At 41.6% G+C, this 14478-nt stretch overlaps 1 protein-coding gene across 1 annotated transcript in view; it reads right to left on the bottom strand.

The window, feature by feature from the left end:
- The window catches only part of DAGLA (diacylglycerol lipase alpha), a 205261-nt gene extending 191291 nt beyond the window's left edge, over window positions 1-13970 (bottom strand). The window contains exons 1-3 of the mRNA XM_053720097.1: window positions 13888-13970; window positions 13473-13610; window positions 12978-13189 (exon numbers count right to left, since the gene is read on the bottom strand). Coding sequence (XP_053576072.1) covers window positions 12978-13189; window positions 13473-13567 — 307 coding nt within the window. The 5' untranslated portion in view covers window positions 13568-13610; window positions 13888-13970. The remainder of the gene's footprint in view (window positions 1-12977; window positions 13190-13472; window positions 13611-13887) is intronic.
- Between the last annotated feature and the right edge of the window lie 508 nt (window positions 13971-14478).

Below are 14478 nucleotides of genomic sequence, written 5' to 3'. Positions count from 1 at the left end.
CACCTTAGGGACTGATTGCCTAGCGTCCCTGACAGTGTCAGAAATGGGATACATTTTTCTAAATTAAGGGAAGGTAAAAACGGAACACCCGATCTTTCCCAGTCCCGTGAAATAATTTCCGAGATCCTCTTGGGAACCGGAAAAACATCAGAATACATAGGTATCTCTAGGAACTTGTCCATCTTACATAATTTCTCTGGTGGCGCCGCAAAGGGATCACAGTCATCCAGAGTTGCTAAGACCTCCCTAAGTAACAGGCGGAGGTGTTCAAAGTTAAATCTAAAGGACACAAAGTCCATATCCGTCTGAGGGAACGCAATTCCTAAGTTGGAAAACTCTCCTCCAGACAATAGTTCCCTGACCCCCAAATCAGATTCTTGTGAGGGTACGTCGGGAATGACCAGTAAGTCCTCAGAGATTGCAGTGCTGACATTGACTGCTACTCTGCTGAATTTGCCCTGTAACACTGGCAATTTAGATAAAACTTCTGCAAGGGTAGATGACATAACTGCAGCTATCTTGCAGAAAAAATAAAGCAGACGCAGTTGAAGAACCCGGAATCGCTTGCGTGGGTGTTAAAGGTTGTGACGCTTGGGGAGAGGTTAGCAGCATACCCTGATTCTCCTCTGAATGAGAATCATCCTTGGGCATACTTTCCTTAAGGAAAATTTGCTCTTTACACTGTAAGGCCCTTTCAGTACATGCGGGACAAAATGTAATGGGGGGTTCCGCAATGGCATCTAAACACATTGAGCAAGTAGTTTCCTCAGGCTCAGACATGTTGGACAGACTAGCAATAACTATAATAAACGTTTTATAATTGCTATATGGTATAGTGTTCACAAAATGTATAAAGAACAATTTAAAGGGACAGTAAACCTAAAAAAAAATGTTATATAATTCTGCACATAGTGCAGAATTATATAACATTACATTAGCCAAACATTTTAAATCATAATATTGCCTTTTTATTTTTAAAAAATATCGCCGTTTTACAGACCCGCTCTCTGGGCTCTGCTGAGCGGGTCTGTTGTTTTTACTGAGCGCATCGGGCCAGCTGTATAGTCACAGCCCGGCCCGACCGCGCCATTAGACACAATGCAGCTCGCTCCCGCTGTCAGACAGAGCAGGAGCGAGCTGCATTGTTTCTAATGGCGCGGTCGGGCCGGGCTGTGACTATACAGCTGGCCCGATGCGCTCAGTAAAAACAACAGACCCGCTCAGCAGAGCCCAGAGAGCGGGTCTGTAAAACGGCGATATTTTTTAAAAATAAAAAGGCAATATTATGATTTCAAATGTTTGGCTAATGTAATGTTATATAATTCTGCACTATGTGCAGAATTATATAACATTTTTTTTAAGGTTTACTGTCCCTTTAATGAAAAATCTGGACTGCGCCTTTAAATATTAAAGTGCAACAATTTTTCTGGCAATACCCATAAACGCCTGCAGCAAGGCAACAATATTCGGCACTAGTCCAAAAGTTCTAATAATATTGCACCACTTGTATAAACGGATAATATATTGTTTAATAACAATTTAAATAAATAAATAACTTATTTTATGAGCAGCACTCTGCACCTTGCCACGCTGCGCTGTGGCATCTACCTGCCCCCAGAACCAACTGAAGCCTCTGGTAAAAGATGTTGTGTATAGTAAAATAGGCCCTATTGCAAGCCTCTGAGTTCTGCTGAATATAAACTGCTCAGTAAATGCGCAAAAATAGGCTCCTCCCCTTTGGGAGCGCAACTCTAGTCAGAAAACCCACATGGGGAAGATAAAATGTCTACCAAGCCATGTCTCAAAGAACTTCATAATCCTTTTAGAGACAAATACCCCTGAGCTAGTTTTTGCAATCAAACCGAGTGACGAATATGTCAGAAACGCTTCTCCCAGCATCACACCACGCATATAAAGTGAAAACATCAGCTTGTAACCCTGTGTGTACACTTTATCCAATGTAATAAACATATAAGTGGAACAACAGCTTGTAACCCTGTGTATACACTTAATAAAAATGTATGGTATATATAATAAAGGGACTGCCAGGGACACTATTGAATTTGTGTTATATAGTGTAAACTTCTTACCCCTCCCCTGTATGGGGGGAAATGTCAGCCTGTTTTTGTATACTATGTCTCTCCCAGAAAAAAACGACTGCACATACCTCAATGTTGCTTGTAGCATGACAGCGTTCTCCACTCTGAAGATCTGTTCTCCGCATTACCTTCAGCTGCTAGTGGGAACCAGTGGATCTTAGAGAAAATTGCTAAGATCATCTGCATCAGGGTGAAAAATTTTCTAGTTCTTCTTTCCTGACGAGAAACTATTTCTGCAGTCACCCTGAGAAAAACTTCTTGATTAAAACTAAAAATATCACCTCTTTCACTTTACCTCTTCCTATGTTAACACAGGCAAAGAGAATGACTGGATTGGGAGGGAAGGGAATGAGCTATATATACAGCTCTGCAGTGGTGCTCTTTGCCACTTCCTGTTAGCAGGAGGTTAATATCCCACAAGTAAGGATAAAACCCGTGGACTCGTCATATCTTTGTAAAAGAAACTGGGTTCAGTGTCCCTTTAAGCTTAAAGGGAAGTGAAACCCAAACATTCTTTTTCATGATTTAGGTAGAACACACAATTTTAAACAACTTTCCAATTTACTTATTTTTTTCAAATTTGCTTCATTCTCTTGATATAATTTGTTGAAGGAGTAGCAATGCACTGCTGGTTTCTAACTGAACACATGGGTGAGCCAATGACAATCGGTATAAATATGCATCCACCAATCAGTAGTTAGAAACTAGGTTCTCTGCTGCTCCTGAGCTTACCTAAACCTTTCAGCAAAGAATAAGAAGAGAAGGAAGCACATTAAATAATAGAAGTAAATTGAAAAGTTGTTTGAAATGGCTTGCTCTTTCTGAATCATGAAGGAAAAAAAGTTGGGTTTCATGTCCCTTTAACTTACCGCCAGGTCATGTCATAAACAGCTGCGTCACTCACTTTTAATAAATGAAATCATTTAATCACCAATAATGTTCAGATTAGCTGCTCTAAGTCAGATGGTTAAACAAGATGAATCGCTCAAAATGACAGATATTAAAGGGACAGTAGTACCATGAGATTTTGATACAAGAGGTTTAGTTATGGGTAATGTAACAACTTCACATTATACTTTCATTATATATCTTGCACCCTTTTCGATTAATTTAGCTCTCACAATTGTGGATTTTCTAAGTCTCAGAGCTGGAAGTGCAGCTGTTAACTTTTCAAGGCTAACCCTGCTACATAGCCATCCCTGTTTGGTTGGCATTAACAGATAACCAAACAATGCCCTTTATTCTAATATTATGACCTTGGCTAGCCTTCTTGTCTGAAAACTTAAAAGCCTGGATTGGCTTCTCCAAATAAAACGGGTAGAGTTTTGTTATTGATTGCGGATTTTCTAATTTTTAGAACTTTAAAATGCACCTGCTGACTAATTCCACTACATATCTGTCCCCACCTGACTTTATGAGATTTAAAAACGTTAAGACTTGGCTGATATGTTATTCAATAGCTACACAACAGAAATGGCTTGTAATTACACAGTGTTTACCGTCCCTTTAACTGTCACTTGAGCTGCATTTTAAAAAGGTATTGTATATCTCCAAAAGTTTTTATTATGGGTCGAATTTTGATAAAATGATGTGACTTGAACCACAATATTTCCACTGGTCCCTAAGATTTATATCAATTTGTCAATATCCATCTATGCACCATTTATATTTTACCAGTCAGTAGTGAGAGAGTTACTAGTCCATTCAATGTTAAAGGGACAGTTAACACCTTGTTAGCCTGGACTGGCGCCTGCAAATAAGGCAAAATGTGGGTGGAGTATGGTGGTTGAAAACAATAGCAGCAAATAAAAACATAATTTATGCTTACCTGATAAATTTATTTCTCTTGTAGTGTATCCAGTCCACGGATCATCCATTACTTATGGGATATTTTCCTTCCCAACAGGAAGTTGCAAGAGGATTACCCACAGCAGAGCTGCTATATAGCTCCTCCCCTCACTGCCATATCCAGTCATTCGACCGAAACAAGACGAGAAAGGAGAAACCATAGGGTGCAGTGGTGACTGTAGTTTAATTAAAATTTAGACCTGCCTTAAAAGGACAGGGTGGGCCGTGGACTGGATACACTACAAGAGAAATAAATTTATCAGGTAAGCATAAATTATGTTTTCTCTTGTTAAGTGTATCCAGTCCACGGATCATCCATTACTTATGGGATACCAATACCAAAGCTAAAGTACACGGATGATGGGAGGGACAAGGCAGGATTAAACGGAAGGAACCACTGCCTGAAGAACCTTTCTCCCAAAAACAGCCTCCGAAGAAGCAAAAGTATCAAATTTGTAAAATTTTGAAAAGGTGTGAAGCGAAGACCAAGTCGCAGCCTTGCAAATCTGTTCAACAGAGGCCTCATTTTTAAAGGCCCAGGTGGAAGCCACAGCTCTAGTAGAATGAGCTGTAATCCTTTCAGGGGGCTGCTGTCCAGCAGTCTCATAGGCTAAGCGAATTATGCTCCGAAGCCAAAAGGAAAGAGAGGTTGCCGAAGCTTTTTGACCTCTCCTCTGTCAAGAGTAAACGACAAACAGGGAAGATGTTTGGCGAAAATCTTTAGTAGCTTGTAAGTAAAACTTCAAGGCACGGACTACGTCCAGATTATGTAAGAGACGTTCCTTCTTTGAAGAAGGATTAGGACACAATGATGGAACAACAATCTCTTGATATTTTTTTTAATTTATTTTTGATATTTTTGTTAGAAACCACCTTAGGTAAAAACCCAGGTTTGGTACGCAGAACTACCTTATCTGCATGAAAAATCAGATAAGGAGAATCACATTGTAAGGCAGATAGCTCAGAGACTCTTCGAGCCGAGGAAATAGCCATCAAAAACAGAACTTTCCAAGATAAAAGTTTAATATCAATGGAATGAAGGGGTTCAAACGGAACTCCTTGCAGAACTTTAAGAACCAAGTTTAAGCTCCACGGGGGAGCAACAGTTTTAAACACAGGCTTAATTCTTTTTAATGAACAAAAGTTTTTATTGAGTTTTACAGTGTATAATTTACATTTGACAAAGAATTCCATCTCTGCTAAATTTTAAGTCATTGAACATGGTTACACATACCTCATATACAAAAGCACAAATTAAGCATAATATATTATTATCAGTAATAACCTTTCAAAACCCTGTGGAGGAGGGGACCCAGCCAGTAAGAAGACCCATGGTGCTCTATCTATCACCCCCCCCCCCTGCCCCGGGGGAGACTGGATACATCCCAAAGGGAGGGGAAGGGTAATGGGATGTGACCCACCCAGACAAGCTGGGCAGGAGCGGGAGAGGCAGGGGGGCACCCACTTCATAACTCTTTTGGTTTTAGTCAGGTGTTCTGAATCTTTGCTGTCTATTTCTATTTCTAGCTTCGGAGTACATTATCCAGGGTTCCCATATCCTCAAAAATTGCTCCTTATTGTCTAGTATGTCTGCAGAAGCACTACTCATCTGATAGTAGAAATCAATCTTATTCTTGATTAACAAAAATGATGGCACCGATGTCTTCCAGTATCTAGCTATGTTTAGTTTAGTTATCGTACAGATAAGTGCTATTAATTTATTAACTCTTGAATTCAGACCTGGTAGGGGTTCATGTAGCAGTGCCTGAGTAGGGGATAAATTAATTTGTCTTTCCAAAATTTCACTCAGAAGAGATGACGTTTGGGACCATATATTAATTACATGACAACAATGCCACCACATATGGGAGTATGTCCCTCTTTCATTGCAACCTCGTAAACAATTTGTGTTAGCCTGAATCTTATGTATTCTGGAGGGGTGAAAGTACCATCGGAATGCCACTTTTATGAAATTTTCTTTTAAATGGGCACATATCGAAAAAGAAGTGCCAGACCTAAGAGTGTCACACCACTTTTCTGCTGACCAGGTGAAATTTAATTCAGACTCCCATTTTATCATGAATGGTAATTTATTTAACTTAGGAGGTGTATTGAATTGAATATAAAGGTCGGAGATTGCTCCTCTAATCCTACTGGTGGCCAAGCACAACCTCTCTACATAAGAACTAGCAGACATCTTATCGTTACCTAAAACTTCAGCTACCCTGGCTCTCAACTGAAGGTAGTGAAACCAACTGGCAACCCCCGACCTTTTGAGTTCAGCATACTGATGGAAAGTTATAACCTTAGTCCCCTCAAGAGCATCTGCAATTCGATATAGTCCCTTGTTTGCCCATTTCTCCTGAAACACAGGCTTAATTCTAACCAAAGCCTGACAAAATGCCTGGACGTCTGGAACCTCTGCCAGACGCTTGTGCAAAAGAATAGACAGAGCAGAAATCTGTCCTTTTAAAGAACTAGCTGATAATCCTTTGTCCAAACCCTCTTGGAGAAAGGACAATATCCTAGGAATCCTAACCTTACTCCATGAGTAATTCTTGGATTCACACCAATAAAGATATTTACGCCATATCTTATGGTAGATTTTCCTGGTGACAGGCTTTCGTGCCTGTATTAAGGTATCAATGACTGACTCGGAGAAGCCACGCTTTGATAGGATCAAGCGTTCAATCTCCATGCAGTCAGTCTCAGAGAAATTAGATTCGGATGATTGAAAGGACCTTGTATTAGAAGGTCCTGACTCAGAGGCAGAGTCCATGGTGGAAAGGATGACATGTCCACTAGGTCTGCAAACCAGGTCCTGCGTGGCCACGCAGGCGCAATCAGAATCACTGATGCTCTCTCCTGCTTGATTTTGGCAATCAGTCGAGGGAGCAGAGGAAACGGTGGAAACACATAAGCCAGGTTGAAGAACCAAGGCGCTGCTAGAGCATCTATCAGTGCCGCTTCTGGGTCCCTGGACCTGGATCCGTAACAAGGAAGCTTGGCGTTCTGGCGAGACGCCATGAGATCCAGTTCTGGTTTGCCCCAACGATGAACCAATTGAGCAAACACCTCCGGATGGAGTTCCCACTCCCCCGGATGAAAAGTCTGACGACTTAGAAAATCCGCCTCCCAGTTCTCTACGCCTGGGATGTGGATCGCTAACAGATGGCAAGAGAGAGACTCTGCCCAGCGAATTATCTTTGAGACTTCTAACATCGCTAGGGAACTCCTGGTTCCCCCTTGATGGTTGATGTAAGCCACAGTCGTGATGTTGTCCGACTGAAATCTGATGAACCTCAGGGTTGCTAACTGAGGCCAAGCTAGAAGAGCATTGAATATTGCTCTTAACTCCAGAATATTTATTGGGAGGAGTTTCTCCTCCTGAGTCCACGATCCCTGAGCCTTCAGAGAGTTCCAGACTGCGCCCCAACCTAGAAGGCTGGCATCTGTTGTTACAATCGTCCAATCTGGCCTGCAAAAGGTCATACCCTTGGACAGATGGACCCGAGATAGCCACCAGAGAAGAGAATCTCTGGTCTCTTGATCCAGATTTAGTAGAGGGGACAAATCTGAGTAATCCCCATTCCACTGACTTAGCATGCATAATTGCAGCGGTCTGAGATGCAGGCGCAAATGGCACTATGTCCATTGCCGCTACCATTAAGCCGATTACTTCCATGCACTGAGCCACTGACGGACATGGAATGGAATGAAGGACACGGCAAGCATTTAGAAGTTTTGATAACCTGGACTCCGTCAGGTAAATTTTCATCTCTACAGAATCTATAAGAGTCCCTAGGAAGGTGACTCTTGTGAGTGGGGATATAGAACTCTTTTCCACGTTCACTTTCCACCCATGCGACCTCAGAAATGCCAGAACTATCTCTGTATGAGACTTGGCAATTTGAAAGCTTGACGCCTGTATCAGGGTGTCATCTAGATACGGAGCCACCGCTATGCCTCACGGTCTTAGAACCGCCAGAAGTGAGCCCAGAACCTTTGTAAAGATTCTCGGGGCTGTGGCCAACCCAAAGGGAAGAGCTACAAATTGGTAATGCCTGTCTAGAAAGGCAAACCTTAGGAACAGATGATGATCTTTGTGAATCGGTATGTGAAGGTAGGCATCCTTTAAGTCCACTGTGGTCATGTACTGACCCTCTTGGATCATGGGTAGGATGGTCCGAATAGTTTCCATTTTGAATGATGGAACACTGAGGAATTTGTTTAAGATCTTTAGATCCAAGATTGGTCTGAAGGTTCCCTCTTTCTTGGGAACCACAAACAGATTTGAATAAAACCCCTGTCCCGTTCCGTCCGCGGAACTGGATGGATCACTCCCATTACTAGGAGGTCTTGCACACAGCTTAGGAATGCCTCTTTCTTTATCTGGTTTGCTGATAACCTTGTAAGATGAAATCTCCCTTGTGGAGGAGAAGCTTTGAAGTCCAGAAGATATCCCTGAGATATGATCTCCAACGCCCAGGGATCCTGAACATCTCTTGCCCACGCCTGGGCGAAGAGAGAAAGTCTGCTCCCCACTAGATCCGTTTCCGGATAGGGGGCCGTTTCTTCATGCTGTCTTGGGGGCAGCAGCAGGTTTTCTGGCCTGCTTGCCCTTGTTCCAGGACTGGTTAGGTTTCCAGGCCTGTCTGGAATGAGCAACAGTTCCCTCTTGTTTTGAAGCGGAGGAAGTTGATGCTGCTCCTGCCTTGAAATTTCGAAAGGCACGAAAATTAGACTGTTTGGCCTTTGATTTGGCCCTGTCCTGAGGAAGGGTATGACCCTTGCCTCCAGTAATGTCAGCAATAATTTCCTTCAAGCCAGGCCCGAATAAGGTCTGCCCCTTGAAAGGAATGTTGAGTAACTTAGACTTTGAAGTCACGTCAGCTGACCAGGATTTAAGCCATAGCGCCCTACGCGCCTGGATGGCGAATCCGGGATTCTTAGCCGTTAGTTTAGTCAAATGAACAATGGCATCAGAAACAAATGAGTTAGCTAGCTTAAGCGTTCTAAGCTTGTCAATAATTTCCTCCAATGGAGCTGTATGGATGGCCTCTTCCAGGGCCTCAAACCAGAATGCCGCCGCAGCAGTGACAGGCGCAATGCATGCAAGGGGCTGTAAAATAAAACCTTGTTGAATAAACATTTTCTTAAGGTAACCCTCCAATTTTTTATCCATTGGATCTGAAAAAGCACAACTGTCCTCCACCGGGATAGTGGTACGCTTTGCTAAAGTAGAAACGGCTCCCTCCACCTTAGGGACCGTCTGCCATAAGTCCCGTGTAGTGGCGTCTATTGGAAAAAAAATTCTAAATATAGGAGGTGGGGAAAAAGGGCACACCGGGTCTATCCCACTCCTTGCTAATAATTTCTGTAAGCCTTTTAGGTATAGGAAAAACGTCAGTACACACCGGCACCGCATAGTATCTATCCAGCCTACACAATTTCTCTGGAATTGCAACTGTGTTACAGTCATTCAGAGCAGCTAATACCTCCCCAAGCAATACATGGAGGTTCTCAAGCTTAAATTTAAAATTAGAAATCTCTGAATCAGGTTTCCCCGAGTCAGAGATGTCACCCACAGAATGAAGCTCTCCGTCCTCATGTTCTGCATACTGTGACGCAGTATCAGACATGGCTCTTACAGCATTTGCGCGCTCTGTATCTCTCCTAACCCCAGAGCTATTGCGCTTGCCTCTTAATTCAGGCAATCTAGATAATACCTCTGACAGGGTATTATTCATGATTGCAGCCATGTCCTGCAAGGTAATCGCTATTGGCGTCCCTGATGTAATTGGCGCCATATTAGCGTGCGTCCCCTGAGCGGGAGGCGAAGGGTCAGACACGTGGGGAAAGTTAGTCGGCATAACTTCCCCCTCGACAGAACCCTCTGGTGATAATTCTTTTATAGATAAAGACTGATCTTTATTGTTTAAGGTGAAATCAATACATTTAGTACACATTCTCCTATGGGGCTCCGCCATGGCTTTCAAACATAATGAACAAGTAGGTTCCTCTGTATCAGACATGTTTAAACAGACTAGCAATGAAACTAGCAAGCTTGGAAAACACTTAAAACAAGTTTACAAGCAATATAAAAAACGTTACTGCACCTTTAAGAAACACAAATTTTGTCCAAATTTGAAATAACAGTGAAAAAAGGCAGTTACACTAACGAAATTTTTACAGTGTATGTAACAAGTTAGCAGAGCATTGCACCCACTTGCAAATGGATGATTAACCCCTTAATACCAAAAACGGAATAACAAATGACAAAAACGTTTTTTAAACAGTCACAACAACTGCCACAGCTCTACTGTGGCTTTTTACCTCCCTCAATACGACTTTTGAAGCCTTTTGAGCCCTTCAGAGAAGTCCTGGAAAATGCAGGAAGAAGCTGGATGTCTGTGTCTGTAATTTTTGCTGCGCTAAAATAGGCCCCTCCCACTCATATTACAACAGTGGAAAGCCTCCAGGAACTGTTTCTAGGCAAAATTCAAGCCAGCCATGTGGAAAAAACTAGGCCCCAATAAGTTTTATCACCAAACATATATAAAAAACGATTAAACATGCCAGCAAACGTTTTAAAATACACTTTTATAAGAGTATGTATCTCTATTAATAAGCCTGATACCAGTCGCTATCACTGCATTTAAGGCTTTACTTACATTACTTCGGTATCAGCAGCATTTTCTAGCAAATTCCATCCCTAGAAAAATATTTTAACTGCACATACCTTATTGCAGGAAAAACTGCACGCTATTCCCCTTCTGAAGTTACCTCACTCCTCAGAATATGTGAGAACAGCCAAGGATCTTAGTTACTTCTGCTAAGATCATAGAAAACGCAGGCAGATTCTTCTTCCAAATACTGCCTGAGATAAACAGTACACTCCGGTACCATTTAAAAATAAACTTTTGATTGAAGAAATAAACGAAGTATAAAACACCACAGTCCTCTTACGACCTCCATCTTAGTTGAGAGTTGCAAGAGAATGACTGGATATGGCAGTGAGGGGAGGAGCTATATAGCAGCTCTGCTGTGGGTGATCCTCTTGCAACTTCCTGTTGGGAAGGAGAATATCCCATAAGTAATGGATGATCCGTGGACTGGATACACTTAACAAGAGAAAGATGTATTTGCTTTAAAACTGTATAGACTTGGCTGGTATGTTATTCTATAGCAACATAACAGAAATATCTTTTTAATAACAAAGCGGTTTACTGTCCCTTTAACCCCTTAAGGACAGTCGCTGGTCTTTATATGGGGATTGGTTTATTCATAGCGTACAGGGTATGTTGTGGTCGTTAAGGGGTTAAATTTCATCACATTGCATTTCATGCACAAAATGTATACGTATAATATGCTATTTATTTTCAAAAAGCGAATTCCAAAAAACAGGGGATTACTCAACTCCAGTATTATTTAAAGGGACAGAAAACCCCAACATTTTCTTTCATGATTTGGATAGAACATACACTTTTAAACAACTTTCCAATTTACTTCTATTATCAAATTTTCTTTGTTCTCTTGTTATCCTTTGCTGAAGGAGCAGTAATGCACTACTGGCAGCTAGCTGAGCACATCTAGTCAGCCAATCACAAGAGACAAATATGTGCAGGCACCAATCAGCAGCAGCTCCCACTAGTGTATGATATGTGCGTATTCTTTTTCAACAAGGGATACCAAGAGAACAAAGCACATTTGAAAATAGAAGTGAATTTAAGTCTTCAAATTGCATACTCTGCCTGAATCATGCAAGTAGAATTTTGACTTTCCTATCCCTTTAAGTCATGTTAGGAGAGGGGCTCCGCTGGACACCTACTCAGACTGACCCTATGTATTTGTTACCCATGTGACCACTGTCACTAACGTGATCACCTGACTAAAATGTCATCAAGGATGGCCAAATCTGAAACGGGGGTCTAAAATCTATCAAATTAGGGCTTTTTAGGGATTCGAACAAAAAGGGGCCCCCTTGTGTTAGTACCAGGGGTTCATTGTTACCACAGCAGCTACCTTCCAGTACCTAGGTATGCTTTTCAACAAAGAATACCAAGAAAACAAAGCAAATCAGACAATAAAAGTAAATTGGATTGTTGTTTAAAATTGCATGCTCTTTCTGATTCATGAAAATGTAGGTTTTATTTTACTGTCCCTTTAAAGGTACATGAAACCCGTTTGTTTTATTTTATGATTCAAATACAGTGAACAACTCTGAAAGGCATACTTAGGTAGGCTCAGGAGCATGCATGTGTCTGGAGAACTACATGCCAGCAGTTTTGCAAGAATACGTGCATCCTACCTACTTAGGTATTCTCTTCAAGAAAGAATGCTACGAGAACAAAGTGAATGAACAGAATACAATTTGACATTTTGTTTTATTGTATGCTATATCTGAATCATGAAAGAAAAACTGTGTTTTTTTATTTCCCTTAAAGTGCATCACAGATACCAAAAGCTAAACCCTTAAAGAGCCCCTCCCCAGCAAAATTCTGTGCACTGTGATTTAAATTGAGCAAATCTCCTCCTGCAGTCAGAGATAGATTCTGTTCTTACCCTCCCCTGATTTTTCACTTGCGTATTTTCTAACTACCATGTGCATATCATTTTATATATATTTGTTCATCTTAGGGACACGTCGTTGGACTTAACCTGCTCTATTGTGCTTTTAACTTTTTATTGGGTAAGGGACGCTTGTTGCTTTACAACAGTGTTTCTCAAGTAACCCCAACAGGGCACAGGTGAAATAATCAGGTGATCAGTAACCATGGTAACTAACCTGCTCTCACCTATCGGCTGATTATTATTGAGTTTGGCTATAATAAAAACCTGGCCTGTTAGGGGTCTTTTAGGACCGCGGTTTAGAAACACTACTTTACAAGACCAGACAGTTATCATCTAGACAAAGGATCTGTGCGGCTGAACCACAGATATTTCATTTTGAACCTAATGGATTAAATCAGTGTGATGTAGCTGTAGTAGACTAGGGGTTTCCATGTATAGCCCACTACGCACACTTACCCAGTCGCACATACAGCACATACTGCATGGAGTCCCGGGGCTCAGTGTACAGGATCCCCCCTCGCATACTCAACCAGATGATGGCCACTTCCGCAATCATACAACTCAGAAGGATGCCCAAGTACCCACGGCCGTGGTCCACCAGGTTCAGCGAACATGTTTCATGAGGGTTATAGGTCAAACCAAAGAGAACGACCGAAAGGATGACAAACCTGTAATACAGAAACAGACTACGATGGATACACCACCAAGAGCACACGGACAATGGTTAACAGGGGTCGACAAATCTGTTTACAAATTAGGGGCCATTAAGAATTTTTAGGAGACAAAGAGTGGTATTTGTATATAGATATATGGAGAATAACCAATAAAGTTAAAAGCCAGGGGTAGAATTCTAGGAGCCAGTGGCTGCCTGGCAGCTGGGTTTGTCGAGCTTGGCAATAGTACACCTATATGTAGTAGCGTATACTGTATTAGCCGCAAGATATGACCCACCAGGTGCTATGCAGCACGAACAAGAAGATTCCCGGCAATACTAGATCATCGCTGCCCACAGACCAGCGACGGCGGAACACCACAATACCCGGCATGGCAAGCAGCGAGCAGAGCGTCACCGCAGCCTGCCATTACTGTCTGTGGAAAAAGAAAGGTGAAATTAGACATCGGAAAAGGATATTCACAAAAACAAAAAACAAACAGAATTTACAGTGAAAGTAGAAATGATTAAATCAGAAAACGATTGTAAACAGAAGTTCATTAGAAAACAGCACAGCTATGCAATCTTGCTGGTGAGGCCATATGTCAGTCATTAATCTCATGGTATCGGCAGTACAAAGTAGCTACGTGCAATGCAAAAGGACAAAAAAGCAATTTCTAACTCCAATAATACAAACAAAACTGGATTTCGTACGTATACAGAATTTTGTACATCCCATCGTCCTGATCCCAGTAAAATGCAGCACAAACAGCTCTCTTGTCTACATACAGACTTTTAAATCAATACTGACCGTTTGCCCTTTGCCTCTCTCGTCAAACAGATTTTTATGTGCTAGCAAATTCCAGATGAATCGCAAAAGGCGATTGGTTCCTTTGTGCAATTCCTCCACATACATTTTCTGTCTCCTCCTCTGTCCCTGCTCCCCAGCATAAATCCCCTTTCTACTCAATATCCCCTTAAGCATTAGCTTTGCTCCTGTGACTCCCATAGTGACTGCCTTCATATCATTACCACCTCTGAAAACGGTAAAATACATGCCAGATAGAATGATGTATTCACAGCAGACATTACACTAAGTATAACATATATACCTATTATGAAGATGCATTTTTTAAAGTGATATTAGTTATTTAAATTCACTTATATTTTCAAACAACCCATCAAATTTGCTTTATTCCCTTCATATTCTTTGTTGAAAGCTAAACCTAGCTAGGCTCATATGCTAATGTCTAAACCCTTGAAGGCTGAATCTTATGCATTTTTAGTTTTTCACAGCTAGACAGT

The sequence above is a fragment of the Bombina bombina genome, chromosome 7, assembly GCF_027579735.1.
Source record: "Bombina bombina isolate aBomBom1 chromosome 7, aBomBom1.pri, whole genome shotgun sequence".
NCBI classification, from domain to species: domain Eukaryota; kingdom Metazoa; phylum Chordata; class Amphibia; order Anura; family Bombinatoridae; genus Bombina; species Bombina bombina.
The sequence above is the reverse complement of the archived record's forward strand: the minus strand, read 5'-3'. Positions and strand labels throughout refer to the sequence as shown.